General features: G+C 29.5%; 1 protein-coding gene across 4 annotated transcripts in view; it reads right to left on the bottom strand.

Annotated features, from left to right (window-relative positions):
• Positions 1 to 1,012: 1,012 nt before the first annotated feature.
• LOC143255746 (sushi, von Willebrand factor type A, EGF and pentraxin domain-containing protein 1-like) overlaps positions 1,013 to 17,040 on the bottom strand; it is a 94,982-nt gene continuing 78,954 nt past the window's right edge. For 3 of the 4 annotated variants that reach the window (XM_076511915.1, XM_076511916.1, XM_076511918.1), the window contains 7 exons: positions 14,554 to 14,733; positions 13,240 to 13,419; positions 10,487 to 10,666; positions 9,281 to 9,460; positions 6,668 to 6,718; positions 5,813 to 5,879; positions 1,013 to 2,989 (listed from right to left, as the gene is read on the bottom strand). In XM_076511915.1, the coding sequence (XP_076368030.1) occupies positions 2,692 to 2,989; positions 5,813 to 5,879; positions 6,668 to 6,718; positions 9,281 to 9,460; positions 10,487 to 10,666; positions 13,240 to 13,419; positions 14,554 to 14,733 (1,136 nt within the window). In that variant the 3' untranslated portion in view covers positions 1,013 to 2,691. The remainder of the gene's footprint in view (positions 2,990 to 5,812; positions 5,880 to 6,667; positions 6,719 to 9,280; positions 9,461 to 10,486; positions 10,667 to 13,239; positions 13,420 to 14,553; positions 14,734 to 17,040) is intronic. The other variant, XM_076511917.1, reaches the window with a different exon arrangement.

Raw genomic sequence — 17,040 nt, 5'->3', positions numbered from 1 at the left:
GTCAAATTAGGTAGAGAAGAGTTGTCAATAGCCCGTGCTCCTTTTGGTTTGGCAGTTTAGGTAAGTAAGTATAGTTTGTAGTTACAAGTTTGGGAAGTATATATTTGGTAATATCAGTCTGAATAAACTACTTATGTCAGTACACATGAGCTAAACATCCAGGTCAGAGACCCCATGAATTCAGTTATAGCTATACCTAATTTTGAACTACTGGCCACAAATGAGGTGGCCAGTCATTAATGCTCTCCGCCATAAATCTTTTGGCCAAATAATGGGACTGACTCTCACTTTTAAAATGCACCCACAGTTGTTGGTGCATATGCATATTCAGAGATTTTTTTTAGCTTAAGTAATATATAAATATATACATATGCACACACACACACACATACAAGCAAATGAACCCTTATCTTGTTACAAGGATTGTTGCTATGTTAAACTTCATCAAGAATACCATCTTCACAGAATGTAGAGTAAGTAGTAACCTATGTGTTTAACCATTCAGTTTATTTACAAGCTGACACCACATCTTTGTAGTACATCTGAGTTGTTTTACTTTGTATGATTATTAAGATCCTAATAACTTTTCTAATTATATTTATTTGTTTAAACATATTTGCTAAATTACAAGCTTTTATTGAAAAAGTATGTTGTTACTAAAGATATGGGCACAAGTGCATAGGTGTGGATCATGATTTTTATCTGATGCCTTATGATAAATATCCTCAGTAAGAGAGAGAGAAACCAAAAGCAAGATTGACAAACCTTAGGTACATTTGAGCTGTTTTATGATATCTGTATAATTACTAGTATGGTATATTAAGTGAAATCTTTTTTATTTCTTGCTATTTTTCTATAGTTCTCTTGAGGGACATGATAAGAGAAATTCAACAGTATATGTTAAACTTTCTAAGGCACTGCTGTGATTTCATATGTGATCTCACTTTTACGTGAACAATACAGGTTTATGATTTCAGACAAACTAGTGGTATAAAACTTTGACTCATTAAAATTGATATCACAATTATTAACTTTATTTGACATCTGTAGTACATACCCATTGTTTGGTTAGTGTTTGAATACTACATCTTAAATCATAACATACATGACATGCAAGATTACTTATTGGTATTTTAGTATCATCTGTACTTTAGCATTCAGATTTAATTTATAAATAAACAATAATAATGAAACAATAACTTCATAATTTCTTTTTATAGTCACAAGTTTCACATTATTCTGTAATTTTACAGTAATAACTTTTCACAGTCAACGTAATGGTTCTCAGGTAAAAAAAAAACCACAACAACTGTATTTGGTTAAACAATTTGTTGTAAATGGTAGTACAGTGAGAACACAAAAATCTGAGTCAAAAATATAAACACTATACAAACTTTACAAGGTCTTTACAACAATAACATTTTATAATAATTTGTATGTACATATACATTTTTCTTCTGTATGAAATAGCAATTTTTTTTATATATTTGTTTTTCCATTCCAACATTTATTCCAGTCTATCCTGGTAACCTGAAAAATTGCCAACATAGACAGTTATGACCTCTACAAACACTATTTGTTAAAGGAATAATCACTATAAGTGATACAATGAACAATATCCTAATAAAAATGAAGGAAGATATTTTTTAATCAGTTACTTTTTCTATATAATATTCTATGATAAGAAAGATATAAACAACTCTTTATAATACCCTCAGTTAATTTGGCTGATGTAAATGATTTTCAGGTTTATAGAAACTAAAAATAAATATTAAAATACCATATAGAGAACTTCATGTATTCTTTCATGAACAAGTATCTTTGCAATAAGTTTTATCTTTTATAATCTCATTAAAAACGTGAAATTCAGATTAGAAAACTGTTTGAATTTGTTCAGACTTACTGAAAAATAAAAATTATAACCACCCTATACTAATTTTCTAACTTTTTTTAACCATTACAAGTTAAGATATTATGAACTAGATTTTATAAAATGATAAAAGAATCAGTATTGAGAAAATATATGAAGGTTCATACTGCAAATGTATATTTTGATTAGCAATTCCTACTATTAATATAATAGGTTTCTACTGCCAACCAAAAACACTAAGATGCAATAAAAGGCTATTTGGCCTACAGTAACTACAAATTAATCTCTTAAACATTCTTTCATACCACATAACGGTTAAATTAAATGTTTTTCATCAATAAACCATCCAACAACACCTTAGAATCACAAGGACTATCACCATAATAATTTCATCAGATAAAATGCTCTTAAATTCATAGTGAGTTAATTCTGTCAAATATGAAGTATGTAAATTTGAATCAAAAAGGTTTATTTATCATTTACAATAAAAACGTCTGGTATAATACAAAATGATTTCATTTATAAAGATTAAATTGATCAGATTAGAGAACAAATGACTTGTTATAAGTGTATAAGTACAGTTATTTGTTCACTATAATTATTATTTACTAACCAGTGGAACAGTTTTCAAATACTATTATCTAGTATAATAATAATTAAAAAAAAAAATTGAATGTTAAGGTTTTTCAAAAATCATGTCTTTGATTCTGATGGAGTTGTCTTTTACTTGATTTTCTTTTTCATCAGAAGGTTGTACAATACATCAGCTATCACCCTAATAGATGATTCCATCTAGTTTTGGACTTGATTTATTTTCTACTTTAAATATTACTTGTATTATCCCAAGCTGCTTTATTTTCTTGCCCATTTATACTCACTGGAGAGACTAACCTCTGTCCATTAACTGTTACATTAGCATAAATAGGTTGTGGATTTGCACTAAATGTTACTAGTCCATTAGGATTGTGACGAATAGCTCCACTTTCACTCAAATTATCTGGGTCTCCTCGACCATCTGTTTCCATACTGAAGTTGGAGTATGACAAGACAGAAGCTTGTTTTCCTTGTGTTCTGTGAACTGGCACATTTTTTGAGTTTTTAATTAGCCTGCCCTTCTTCCTGTAATTGCCAAATTTGACATTATGAGATTAAATAATTTTTAATTGCAAAACACAAGCTAGGATAATAACAAAAGTGAGAGTGTACAAACTTATAATTTGTGATGGATTTACTGTTATATATTTATTTTAAAACTGATGTTTGCTACAGTGAAATATACTTTTAGAAATGTATGTAACTTATGCCATTAAATTGGGAATTTTATATTCGAAGATTCTGGAGTGTAAGAATTAACATTGTACTATATATATGTAAATACCAGGAATGTTGTTTAAATTGAAACTTATTAAATCTTGCATAACAGTTATAAAAGGTAGTCATCAAAACATGTGGAGAGACAGTACGTATTGTTGGTTTGCTACAGTTGGTATACAATAAATTGTAGAAGCTATAACTGTGATTAATGCTAATTAATCAGGAAACTACAGATATTTGATCAGAAACATTTGTAGATATTTAATATTACAAACCATTTAACTACATCAGATTAACATCAGATGTTAGTATTTGTACAAAGACATTGTGTAACTTCAGTGGTAAAAAATTCACACTTGATCAGAGAAAAGCTAGTTAGCTCCCCATTATGTGAATCACACCTATATCAACTCAGAATTAATTTCCTTATTGAGAACCATGAATAAAAAACATCCAGTTCCAGCCCAGATAGAATACACAATATTTTTTGCAACTTTGTAAAGCTTTTGTATGTGAATCATGATTTGTAATAATTGTTTGTAATTATGATTGTTATAAATTGTGTTAATGTTCATACACAAAAATATATTTGTATTAAGAAAAAAATCTGTGTATATCAATCTTGCTTGCAAACATCATAAATTTGATACATCTCAACATGGAGGCCTGGCATAGCCAAGTGGGTTAAGGCATTCAACTCATAGTCCAAGGGTCATGGGTTCAAATCCCCATCACACCAAACATGCTCAACCTTTCAGCCATGAGGGCATTATAAAGTGATGGTCAATCCCACTCTTCGTTGGTAAAAGAGTAGCCCAAGAGTTGGTGGTGGGTGGTGATGACTAGCTGCCTTCCCTCTAGTCTTACACTGCTAAATTAGGGATGGCTAGTGCAGACAGCCCTCATGTAGCTTTGCACAAAATTAAAAAACAAACATCTCAGCATTTAATTAACTTCCAAATTTAACTCAGTTTCAGGTTATTTGAAATTGTAATATGCAATGTAATAAACTGTAGTCTCATTTTAGATAAATTATAATACATAAAGTACAAAACATTTCCAAAGAACAGTGATGTAAATGAAACTAAAAGTGAGACCACGTAATGTTTGATTCTTTGAACTATAAAAAGAAAATAATACTTGTTTAAAATTACACAAGTGCAATAAAACAGTGTTTGATTCTTTGAACTATAAAAAGAAAATAATACTTGTTTAAAATTACACAAGTGCAATAAAACAGTGCTGCATATGTTTTAGTAATATCAGATATCATTCAAAAGTACACATAATCAAATATCTTCACGTATAATTATTTTTCAAATGTTCTTTTACATGCTAAAGTAAAATGTGTTTATATAAACCTCATCATCTTGGGCTCAAAGAAAAACTAAGAATACAAAATGTTTTCAAGCTCTTAGTTAAATGTTTTTTTGAAGGACAAAAATGTATTTTCATTAATACAGAAGATATTAAAGCATTTAAAAAAGAAACTGCTAACTTGGTTTAGTTAAAAAATTGATCCACTAGATTTTTTTATTTAGGCAGCTACTGCTCTAAACTGTGATGTGCCCAAGTGTCTAGTTACTTCAGTTGCTTGAAATGGAGAAGATTTTTTTTCCCATTGTCCTTTCCCAACATTGTTTTAAGAAGTATGTTTAAGCCTTAATTCTGTCTTGATTTTTTCAGATCTGAGAAGTGACTTAGTGTACTTCAAAGTCATGAACAGTCCAATAAAAACTTGCATCTTTAATGATAACCAGTGGTGTGTACTAAGTAATGAAGTGCCAGAATGAGTTTAAGTAACTGTATAGGGTGGGCTTTGTTCAAAATAGTAATGGTACCTTCCAGCAAAAGCAAGTACAGGTGCACCATTCACTATGCTTCTGATGATAACAGGGTTATATGAACGTTACAGCATACAAAAACATGTACTGCAAAAAAAGGAAAAATATGTCCAATGATATCTGATACCTAATAACTATTTCAAATTCAACTGATTCTCACAATAAAGAAGATAAAATACATGTTTGAAGTTAAATCAGTCTTCAGTACTCTCTGTAACTTTTCATATCTTTTTTACACAGACATCACAATGTAGTTTGCTGAATACATTTCTATAAATGTTTTATATATTTTTTCTTCAAAATGGTTTGAATTTTATTTTAATCTTGCAAGTCAAAGTTTCACATGACAACTATGTATCTACTTCTTTAAAACCACTTCTTACTCCTTTTAGAAAGATTATAACCTAAATTGGGCATTATTTTTACATATTCTTTTTGAAAAATCATAAAACCTTTTGTTTTAAAATAACCACAGCCAAAATCCGACAAGCAGCATCTTTTGATACTTTAAGTAAGAGAAAAAAAACAGTGTGTAGAAGAAGAATCTTTTTCATAATATAAACATATCACATTTACTTATTTTGACTAAAAATAATTTAAATTTTATTATGCTTCCTTGTACAATACTTATAAAAAATTTATATCATTGATGAAAAATACTACAATCATTTAACAATCCCAAAACTGTTTTAACAAAATGCTAATACACTACAAATTTTAACAGATGAATAACAAGGAACTTAAAAATATTTAACCTAATTTTTAAGCTTTAAAAATTACTTACAGTTTTATGCAGACAACTATTATAATCAGCACCAAGACAATGCCAATGCCAACAGCTACACCAATTCCTAGAAAAAATATTACTTAGTAAAATAATTTATCCTTTAGCACAAGTGTGAGATATAAATCGCCACTCCAGCAAATAGATCCTGTACACTACATATAGAATGATTGAACATAACATAAATAATTAGCATTTTTATCAATAACAAAATTTAAATAGCAAATAATGTGCTTCATAAATTATTTATATATAAAAATATGAATATGAATATATATATATAGTCTTATTTTTCAAGATGTGAAATATTTTGTGCAAAAATTCTAATTTTTTAGTGTAATTCTAAATTTTGTTCAAGTCTTCTAAATTACTGCTAACCTGGCTCATTTTAAAACTTGCTACTAAAATTAAATTTCTTCTGTTATGTTTTTAATCAGGTCATAAAAATATGATTTATGATAATTAATAACATCATTTTAAACTGCACTTGGCTTTTTTAAAGTTTTTATTACAATTAAACATTAGAATTTTTGACTAGATAATGGGGAGTGACGTGATGCTTTTCTTTTTTTAGGACTCAAAGTTTACCGTTCTCACAAGTATTTGTAAACTGAAATGGTGTTACTGCTTATAACAAAAATTAAATTGAGATAATTTTAATTACTATTGTACTGAACCAGTGTTAAAAGTAAACTGATGAAACAAAATCTTACAAAAACTGCTAATGTACTGATGCAGCTTAAGTCTACTTAAAATTGGGGTTAAAGTAAAACTACAACAGAAAAACACTCCATATAGATATAAGATTCACACCAATTCACACATTAATTTGGTGGACCTGATTGCAATAATTACCTATAGTTTTTGATCTGCTTGTATCATAGTCAGATGTCTGGCTATCTGAAACTAAACAAAAAAGCACTATTTACTACAAAATATCAAAGTTTACAAAGAAATATTTTAATGTATAAAAAGATAGAAAATGTTTAAGTAGAGTAAAATTAGTTACAACATATCAAACAAACAAAACTGAGTAAAACTTTTAACAACGTTTTAGACTTAACAAAGCTAAAGCTTCAACCACAAATGAATTACTTCTAAATCAACAAATGCCAAGCCACCTTAATAATATTGTATGATGTTTCTGTTCCTCAGAATCAGAATGACAATGAATATTTCTGTTCCCTATCTTCATAAGGTCCATCATGCATGCATTGCTACCATTTCAACACATCAACAGACCTTAGGTTTAAAATCAAATCACATGATATGTATTTTCATGAAGTCCACAAAAAATACATTACAAATAGTTCAACAGATGCATTGCTATCATACTACTAAGACCTGGTGAAGGCTCATGACTCTATGGATGTGCCATAATCATGTCACTATTCTCCCAGCCTCAATATTGCTATGACCTGGTGAAGGTAAAAAGCTAAAACATTTTTCTGAATAATCATTTTACTTAGAAAGTTATCTATCTGTTAAAAGTTCTTCTCTGCCTATATAAAAACAGTATATATTTTCTCCAAAAGAGAGAAGACTAGAAGATAAAAGTAATATCTCCAAGTTAATTAATATGTGATACAATTAGTGAAATATTTCCTCATAGACTACTTATCAAACTTCATACATTTGTAAGCAAGAATATTCCAGCTATAGATTAAATCAAACAAACAAAATGCACATTTATAATAGTAGTGCCTAGATATATGTATCTTACAGTTACAACTGTGATACCACCTTGTCTTACACTCTCCATCTATGATGTTTTCATTTGGATCAGAAGATGGAGGAATTTCTACAGGTAAAAACATATATATAGCATATTCCTTTAGCCTCTATTTAAGTCATTTTGGTGTTTACAAAATTTTTAAATGACAAGTCTTTACATGCATAGACAAAAAACAAAACAAATGGGAAAAGAAATAAAGCCAATAACTTCTTTGTTTTACAAATTCGGAATAATTGTGTTAATACTTTCAATATACCTAGACTCTTGGTTATATATTAAAATCAGTGCAAGCAGTGTATTACTTACCACTAAAAGCTAATGGGCTTCTATGTGTTACTAATTAGTGCAAATAAATTACTACTACATATTAAAATTTGTGCTTAGGTGTCTATCTATAAACAAAATTTACTGTGTAGAAAATAATTTTTACAGATACAATTTATTTTTTGATTAAACACTAAGTAAAGTGAATAACTTACTATAAAAATAAAATAAATTAGAAAATAATTTTCCATTAATGAAAGTTCATAGTGCCATGTATTTGAAATAAATTACTATTTATTAATATACCTAAGCTTGCTGTGAAGTAAATAACATGTGAGTGGCTACTTTGTTATATGTAACTCTGTGAGTTTCCAGCATACATAACCATGTAAACAAACTACTATTTATCAATACAACTAATCTCCTTTCTGTGCAGGAAGAAAAGTGTGAATAGCTTCCTTATCACAAATATAAATATATTCCTGCTATACACAACTAATGTTAACAAATTACTTTTGAATAGCTTCCTTATCACAGATATAACTATATTCCTGCTATACACAACTAATGTTAACAAATTACTTTTGAATAGCTTCCTTATCACAGATATAACTATATTCCTGCTATACACAACTAATGTTAACAAATTACTTTTGAATAACTTCCTTATCACAGATATAACTATATTCCTGCTATACACAACTAATGTTAACAAATTACTTTTGAATAGCTTCCTTATCACAGATATAACTATATTCCTGCTATACACAACTAATGTTAACAAATTACTTTTGAATAGCTTCCTTATCACAAATATAACTGTATTCCTGCTATACACAACTAATGTTAACAAATTACTTTTGAATAGCTTCCTTATCACAGATATAAATATATTCCTGCTATACACAACTAATGTTAACAAATTACTTTTGAATAGCTTCCTTATCACAGATATAACTATATTCCTGCTATACACAACTAATGTTAACAAATTACTTTTGAATAGCTTCCTTATCACAAATATAACTATATTCCTGCTATACACAACTAATGTTAACAAATTACTTTTGAATAGCTTCCTTATCACAGATATAACTATATTCCTGCTATACACAACTAATGTTAACAAATTACTTTTGAATAGCTTCCTTATCACAGATATAATTATATTCCTGCTATACACAACTAATGTTAACAAATTACTTTTGAATAGCTTCCTTATCACAGATATAACTATATTCCTGCTATACACAACTAATGTTAACAAATTACTTTTGAATAGCTTCCTTATCACAGATATAATTATATTCCTGCTATACACAACTAATGTTAACAAATTACTTTTGAATAGCTTCCTTATCACAGATATAACTATATTCCTGCTATACGTAACTAATGTTAACAAATTACTTTTTCACAGTTACATTTACCCTCTTGACTTTACATTAAATTTAGTTTTATTATCTTACCAAGACACATAGGTTCTTCTCCACTCCAATTACCAGAAGACAAACACTGTCTAACAGGGTCTCCAACTATTATGAACTCTGGTAAACATGTATACTCAACCATTGCTTGAAATACTGTTGTTCCATTCATCAGTTGACCTTGACCATTGGTAATTACAGCAGGCTGCCCACAGTCAACCACTGTGAAGCAAAATAAACAAAAAATGTTATAACAGTACACTTGTATAACGTTTAATTTCTTAATAGTCTGTACATTATATGATTAAGCTACTGCTGTTGCTTAAGAGCATACACTAATCCCATCAGAAAACCAAATTATTATTTTAATTATGTTGATTTCACTTTTAGAATGATAACCATCCCAAATATCTGTTTTCAAGTATTTCATTAAAAAATCAGTACTGTTAAAAAATATATTGATATTGTTAGTTTTTTTTGGGTACAAAGCTATGCAATAGGCTATTTGCATGCTGCCCATTGCAGAGAATCAAACTCTGGATCTTATCATATCGAAAGCCTGTAAACTTATTGCTGACACATTGGAATTTAAGAAAAAATATAACAAAATGTATGTGGTAGAGATGCAACCTTACTTAAAACTAATAACCAATAATTCTTGGTTGATGTTTTTTTCTTCAAAGTGATAAAAATGACTGCTATAATCTTTATGATGAATGTTCAGAAAGAACCAAAAATCTATCTCCACCACATTTCAGGTTATGACCGACAAACAATATTAATGGTGATAAAGATGGAGGACTTGTTCTTAACACAGCTTCCACTAATTACAAGACGTTTCACTTCATTTGGCCAGTTCCATCATAGTATCATAATACAAATCAAGAGTGGTGATGCAAATCAAAATTAATAATTGTTTTAAAATAATCACATAACTGAAAGTGTTGTACATGCAGACCATCCCTCAGAAGACCAAAAAAAGATAGAAATTGCAGGGTTCGAAATTAATGTTATGCTTCTAATGAAAAATTACCATTCACCTGATCACCTTAATTTCAGTCATTACACAATAAGCAATATAATTTTACACGTAATCTTTCATTGTGCAGTAAGCAAAGTGCAAACAATTACTTTGTTACATATACATCTATGTTTCTACCTATATACAAAATTAATATCAACAAATTACTTTTTCAAAGTTACATTTAGCATCCTGGTTTCATATTAAGTCTAGTTTTATTAACTCACTACTACACATAGGCTTTTCTCCACTCCAGTTACCAGAAGATAAACATTCTATGACAGGATCTCCAACTATCCTATACCCTGTTAAACATGTGTACTCAACCATTGCTTGAAATATTGTTGTTCCATTCATCAGATAACGAAGACCATTGGTAATTACAGCAGGCTGCCCACAGTCAACCACTGTAGAGAAAAAAACTGCTGTAACAATATATTTATATAGCTTTTAATTTCTGAATAGTCTCTAAATTATAAGACTAAGCTATATCTGTTGCTTAAGAGCATACATTAATATCAGCACAATAAAATACATTATTACTTTAAATGTTTTGATTTAATTTTTTTACAATGATTACAACTTAAATGACTCTATAAAGAGTTGTTTCAAAGTATTATCTTTTAAAGTGATTTTAAGAAAGTGATGTATCAGAGAGTGCTCTAGCACTCTTTATTTAGAGATGGCACAGAAGCTCATATTAAAGCAATACAAAGGTCATATCCATTTTCTTTTCTACAAGTTGCTCCATCTTTGGTATATATGCTGCTTGCAAACTATCCAGATCATCCTAAAGTCAAAAATCAGTAAACAGCCAAAACCAGAATTTCTTATTTTCATTCATTATCATCTTTCTTCAACAGGCCTAGCATCTACCTATTTGTAGAAGTAACTATAATTTTATCATTATTTGATAGAGCAAAACAATCTTCATGACCTTTACTTGCCTATTTTATAATTATTCTGTGTAAAATTTATAAATTTTTAAAATACACTATGCCATATAACGAAACTACAGAATACTGTAACCTGGTAATCCATATGTATGCCCTATCATAAAAAAGTAAACAAACAAGTATTAGGAAAAAAATTGTTACGTAGGGTTGGCTGCTGAACTTCAAAAAAACATTACCTAACAAGCTAGGGATAGAAATGGACAGAACACTAGATCCAGCTGATGATAACATAGCAAACCACACCATATTGACTTTACATGGAGAATAGAATTCATACATTACTGGCTTCTTCACTGTTAAACCAAATAGAACCAGAATTTCCAACTGAAAAATGTTACTCTATTGTAAAAGTCATAAAAGTTAGTATTCTAATAGTAGCTAAAGGAACAATATAATGATAAAAGCTGAGATCCTTTTTAAACATCAAGATTTTGATAGACAAAGTGGGGAAACCAGTAATATAGGGATTTTGTTCTCTATTGTAAAGTCAAGACATCTTAGTCTGCTGTGATAATTAGCTGCAACAAGTGATACGTCCACTTCTATCCTTATCTTGTTTGGTTCATTTTTCAAGTTCAGTAGCAAGCTCTATATAGTTTTGTTTGTTAGAGATAATTTATTTTCTTAACACGCATAATAAAACACACATGACAAACAAATAACCTGATTTAAAACATTAACAAAATATGGTATTTTTATTAACTTAGTATTTTAATAATAAAGGTAATGATTAAACCTTCAAAATGTATTATAATTTTTATAACTGATTTTCAGAAAAACTTGGAACTTTCTCCCAATAAGAAAAACATATAGAGATTATGACCAACAATCATACCAATGGCTATAAAGATGGAGAATGTGGGAGACAACACATTTCTCAACATACCTTCCATTAACTACAAAACATTTCACATTATTCTGTAAGTTTCATCACATCACTATGGTAAAAATAAAGAAATGGCAAAAAAAGTCTAATTTCATCAGTGGTATCTTGTAGTTAATACCGGGGAGAAGGTTAGTGACATTTAAACCCCAAACTTGAAAATGTAGAAGACTAAAAGAGGTGCTACTTAATTTACCTATATAAAACTTCACAACATCCACTTTTTATAACTAACTGTAAACATGTTGGTAATTACCAATTATCATCATGCCAGACAAGGCCTAGCTGCTGTTCACACTTTAAAACTCCAAATTAAGGTACATTGTTGTTATTTTTAATGAAGCACTTTATATCATTTAATAAAACTCACTTTTATTTGTTTATACCTTTCAAAACACTGAATAATTTCATACCAGCCTTTGATCACTATGACCTTGCGAGGCTTGTATGTTCCTCTTGTTGCAAATGTTTCTTAGAATTCATTTCATTCATCTTGTTAAACCTAGATTTTGTTTGGCTGTGTGGCTGGGCTCAAATTCCTTGATAAACTCATTAAGCAGAGCCACTTGGCTGTTTCCATAACAGGTATGGATAAATTTAACACATAAAAATAAAAAAAAGAAATAAAAGACAGAACTGTTTTTTTTTTTTGTTTTTTTGCCTTGCACCTTAAGATGTCATATTATACTGATGAACTAGCAGACAGCTAGACAAGAAGTTTTGGAATAATATGCAACGAAAATCGGCAGTTTTTCAAAAATTTCATGCAGAGAAAAACAAATATAGGTATTAATATGATACAGTTAATATTTTTTCATACAGTTGTCTAATTTGGAAGTGTTGTCCATGTAGGCCATTCTAAGAACACCAACAAAGATAGAAGACACAGGGTGTTATATTAGAGATATATGCCCAAGTAAAATGGACTGTCCATCTGATCTTCTTAATTTCAACCATTACACAACAAACAATTTAATGTCTGGGATTAATGCGATATATTTATTTTTACTCACTGTGCAATAAGTAAAGTGTGAACAACTTCATTGTTTCTACCTATGTACACGTCACTGTTAACAAACTGCTTTTTCGTAATTACTCTTAACCTCCTGAGTTTATATTAAGTCTAGTTTTAATAACTTACCAATACACATAGGTTCTTCTCCACTCCAGTTACCAGAAGACAAACATTGTCTAACAGGGTTTCCAACTATCCTATACCCTCGTAAACAGGTGTATTTAACCATTGCTTGAAATATTGTTGTTCCATTCATCAGGTGACCTTGACCATTGGTAATTACCCTAGGTTGCCCACAGTCAACCACTGTAGAGGAAAACAAAAAAAAACGTATTATAACAGTATATTTATATAGCTTTTAATTTTGATCATTTATTACAGAGAAACAAACTATCATATTTCAACCAAGTGCACATCAATGAGAACAAGAGTGGAGGATATAAGACACAAAAACAAATTTTATTACCAGAGTTTCCAGTTGTGTTTTTTTGGCTTTTTCAAGTATGATATGCATGCACAATACATCCAGAGATGTGAATGTCTTAAAACAATTGTATGCGATTGGATTTGTAAGAATAACATGCATTTTTCTATAACAATGAAAGTCACAGGATGCTAAGTTATGACTATATGCAGGAAATTATTGTCCATATGATTTTAACTGTAATACTTATATAACAAGCAGCCTAAGTTTAGGAATTATCATGGTATAGAAAAAGTTATTTTATTTTGATGCTAAGCTACTTGTTGGATAGAATAAAAGGAAACTATGTCAGCATTCACTATTGACACTGTTACTGAGTGATGTATAGTTGTTATTTTGGAACCACAACACGTGATTCCACCAGAAGTGATGGATACTGAACTACTAACAGTTCTCTATTCGCTGCAATTCATTCATATCTAACATGTGAGAAAAAAATTCCATATTTTTCCACTAGCAGTGGAGGGAAACTGAAATATTAACACAATTGCTTATTAGTGGCACCATAGTGATACCTAACAATGCCATTTACTTCTGATGATCCCTCATACATATATCTGACAAGAGTTTCTACCTTTTCTATATCTGCAAGCCTGTTTAGTAACGAGCAGTCCAAAGACATATTCACATTTACATACCAACAGAGCTTTCTGGTCACTCACATTTAAGCCAATGTATCTTAACGCTTTCAGTACTCTTAATAATCCTAACTATACATACACATATACTAAAACTAGTGTGAAAAACATTTATTTTTCTGAGCTATTTCCTATAAACAAAAGTGAGTGTCATTATGTTTCAATTTATAAACACACTTAACTACTTGCTAAGCACTAACTCCCTCTGTAAACAATTTTACAGTTCTTATTTACCACTGTTGATTATACCAATTAAATAAGTATCTCCTATCACCAAGGGATCCATCTATTCTCATCAGTGTAGTTTAAATAACTTACAAATACATTTAGGTTCTTGACCACTCCAACTACCAGAAGCCAAACAGTGCCTCAAAGGATGTCCAACCATCCTATACTCTGGTGAACATTTGTACTCAACCACTGATTCATATGTAGTTGTTCCATTCATTAGAAAACCATCACCATTTGGCACTATCGTAGGATGTCCACAATCAACCACTGCAGAAATACACCAAAAAAATGATATTATTCACCATTTCTAAGATTTTTCTTTTCTCAGTATTTTACAAATAACTTTAAATGTGGCTAGATCTTGGGTTTTTCAGAATAAATAAAAGCATTATTAATATAAATCAATAATCAATTAATATACAAGGGGTAGACAAAAAAGTGCCCCCCCTGAAAATGTTATTAATTTCTTAAATAGTTTTTTAGATAATACAAAAATATGTAAAACTGTATATTTTTAGAATGCACTTGCTGAGGTCTGTTCAAGTATGATCCCAAATCTTGATTTTAATACTGACTTTCAAAAGTGCCTACACCTTTCATGGTTTAAGTTACATTTTCTCAAAAACGTTTGTGCATCTGCTGTAGTTTTTTTATATCTTCTTATTCCAGTAAGCCTACAGAATGATCAAACAAGTTTCTCTGGAATAATTGAACATAAAAATGAAACTCAAAATAACACAAATCAGTTTCACAAATTAATATTTAGTTGGCACTCACTTGGATTCAGTACTGCTTCATATTGAGCAACATGCTTTCAATATATTTGTGCAGATATTTCTGAGTAATTGACTGCTATCCTTCTTTGACTACTTCAAAGATTTCATCTTCTGTGTTTGGATTGTGATCTTTCATTAAATTGTTTAACTTATGCTATAAATTTTCAATCAGAGTGATATCTGGTGATTGACCTGACCATTTAATAACATCAGTTCTCTTAGTTCTAAGACATATTTTAATGACTCCCCAATTGCAGAGAAACTTGTTTGATCATTTTGTAGGATAATTGGAATAAGAAGAACTAATAAACTACAGCAGGTGCAAAACACTTTTTATGAGAAAATATAACTAAAATGATGAAAAGTTCAGGTATTTATGAAAGGTAGTGTTGAACTTAGGATTTTAGATCATATTTGACCAGATCTCATCAAGTGCATTTTAAAAACATATAGTTTTTACATATTCTTCTGTTATCTAATAAAAGATTTAACAAATTAACAACATTTTCAAGGGGGAACACTTTTTTAGTCCACCCTCTGTAGATCAATGTAAATTATGATACTAATATTTCTTATAAGAAAAAGACACATCACCAAATTATCTACACATTTTTGAAAACAATAATTAGGAAGTTAACAACAGCTTCCTGACATTAGAGTTATTGTCATGACGAGACTGTATGACTAGTTTTTGTCAGTTGCAATTTTCATTTATATGTTACTACAGTTATAACATCACAATGCTGAAATAAGTTGGAGTTTAACAGAGAAACAGTTGATGAGATACTGTAAAAGTAATTCAGAACTAGTTATTCAAAAGTTCCAAATGTCATTCTGAAAATTAATGTTTATTAAACAAAGGTTATATTACAATGAATTTGGAACATAATAGGTAACCCAATTGAAATAACAACACTTTTACAACAGCTACCCTCTACAAAACATATTTTCTAAGCTAAAGTAGCCTTAGTGCTTTCTCGTTTGGAAAACAATTTTACTATTTAAGCAATATTTTCTGTATCTGTAAATATGTGTGTAAGGAAGTAATTACTTTCAGTACAACTTGATCTTAAACATTTCTACAAGTACAAAAACATTCTCAAGAACAATGTGTGCTCACATTTTATCAGTTTTGTGATCTTCAATACCTTAAAACATTTGTCCATAACACAAGTAATTGCACACTAAAGTAAAACAAACATATGGACTTCAACAGAATAAATATCACAGCTGTATGAAATCATTTACTGTGTCTCTGCTAAACTACCAATTTTTACAAAAGTTTTGTATTATTAGTACAATGTATAATGAACAATAAATATGCATTGAGAAAATACAACTAGACTAAAACATAGTCTTACTAATAACTTTAATTCTGCAAAGCAGTTACTTATTCCAACTTGTACACAAGCTAGTTAGTTGATATACTGCTTTATTTATACATCAAGTTAAGGAGTTTCATTTCATACTGTAAGATTGGGATTAAAGGTACTGAACAAAACTATATGACTAGCTAATACGTTTACATAAATTTGATCTCTTCTCTCTGTCTATCCTGGTTTGTTATATAACAGTCAAAGACTAGTAGAATGTGCAATAAAAAAAGCCTCACTTAAGATATTTAACTTTAGTACTTTGAAGAACTGTTATTGTATTTATTATAGAGCCTTATTCACTAAGCTTAAACTAGAATATTACAAAGTTAATGTTATTGACATTCACTATATCTAGGTCTAATTGAAGTAATATTTCACTGATAGTGTGAGATTATTTATTTTCAATAATGTGTGAGACTACA

This window comes from Tachypleus tridentatus, chromosome 7, assembly GCF_004210375.1.
Source record: "Tachypleus tridentatus isolate NWPU-2018 chromosome 7, ASM421037v1, whole genome shotgun sequence".
Classification (NCBI taxonomy): Eukaryota; Metazoa; Arthropoda; class Merostomata; order Xiphosura; family Limulidae; genus Tachypleus; species Tachypleus tridentatus.
This window is presented reverse-complemented; position numbering and strand designations above follow the sequence as displayed.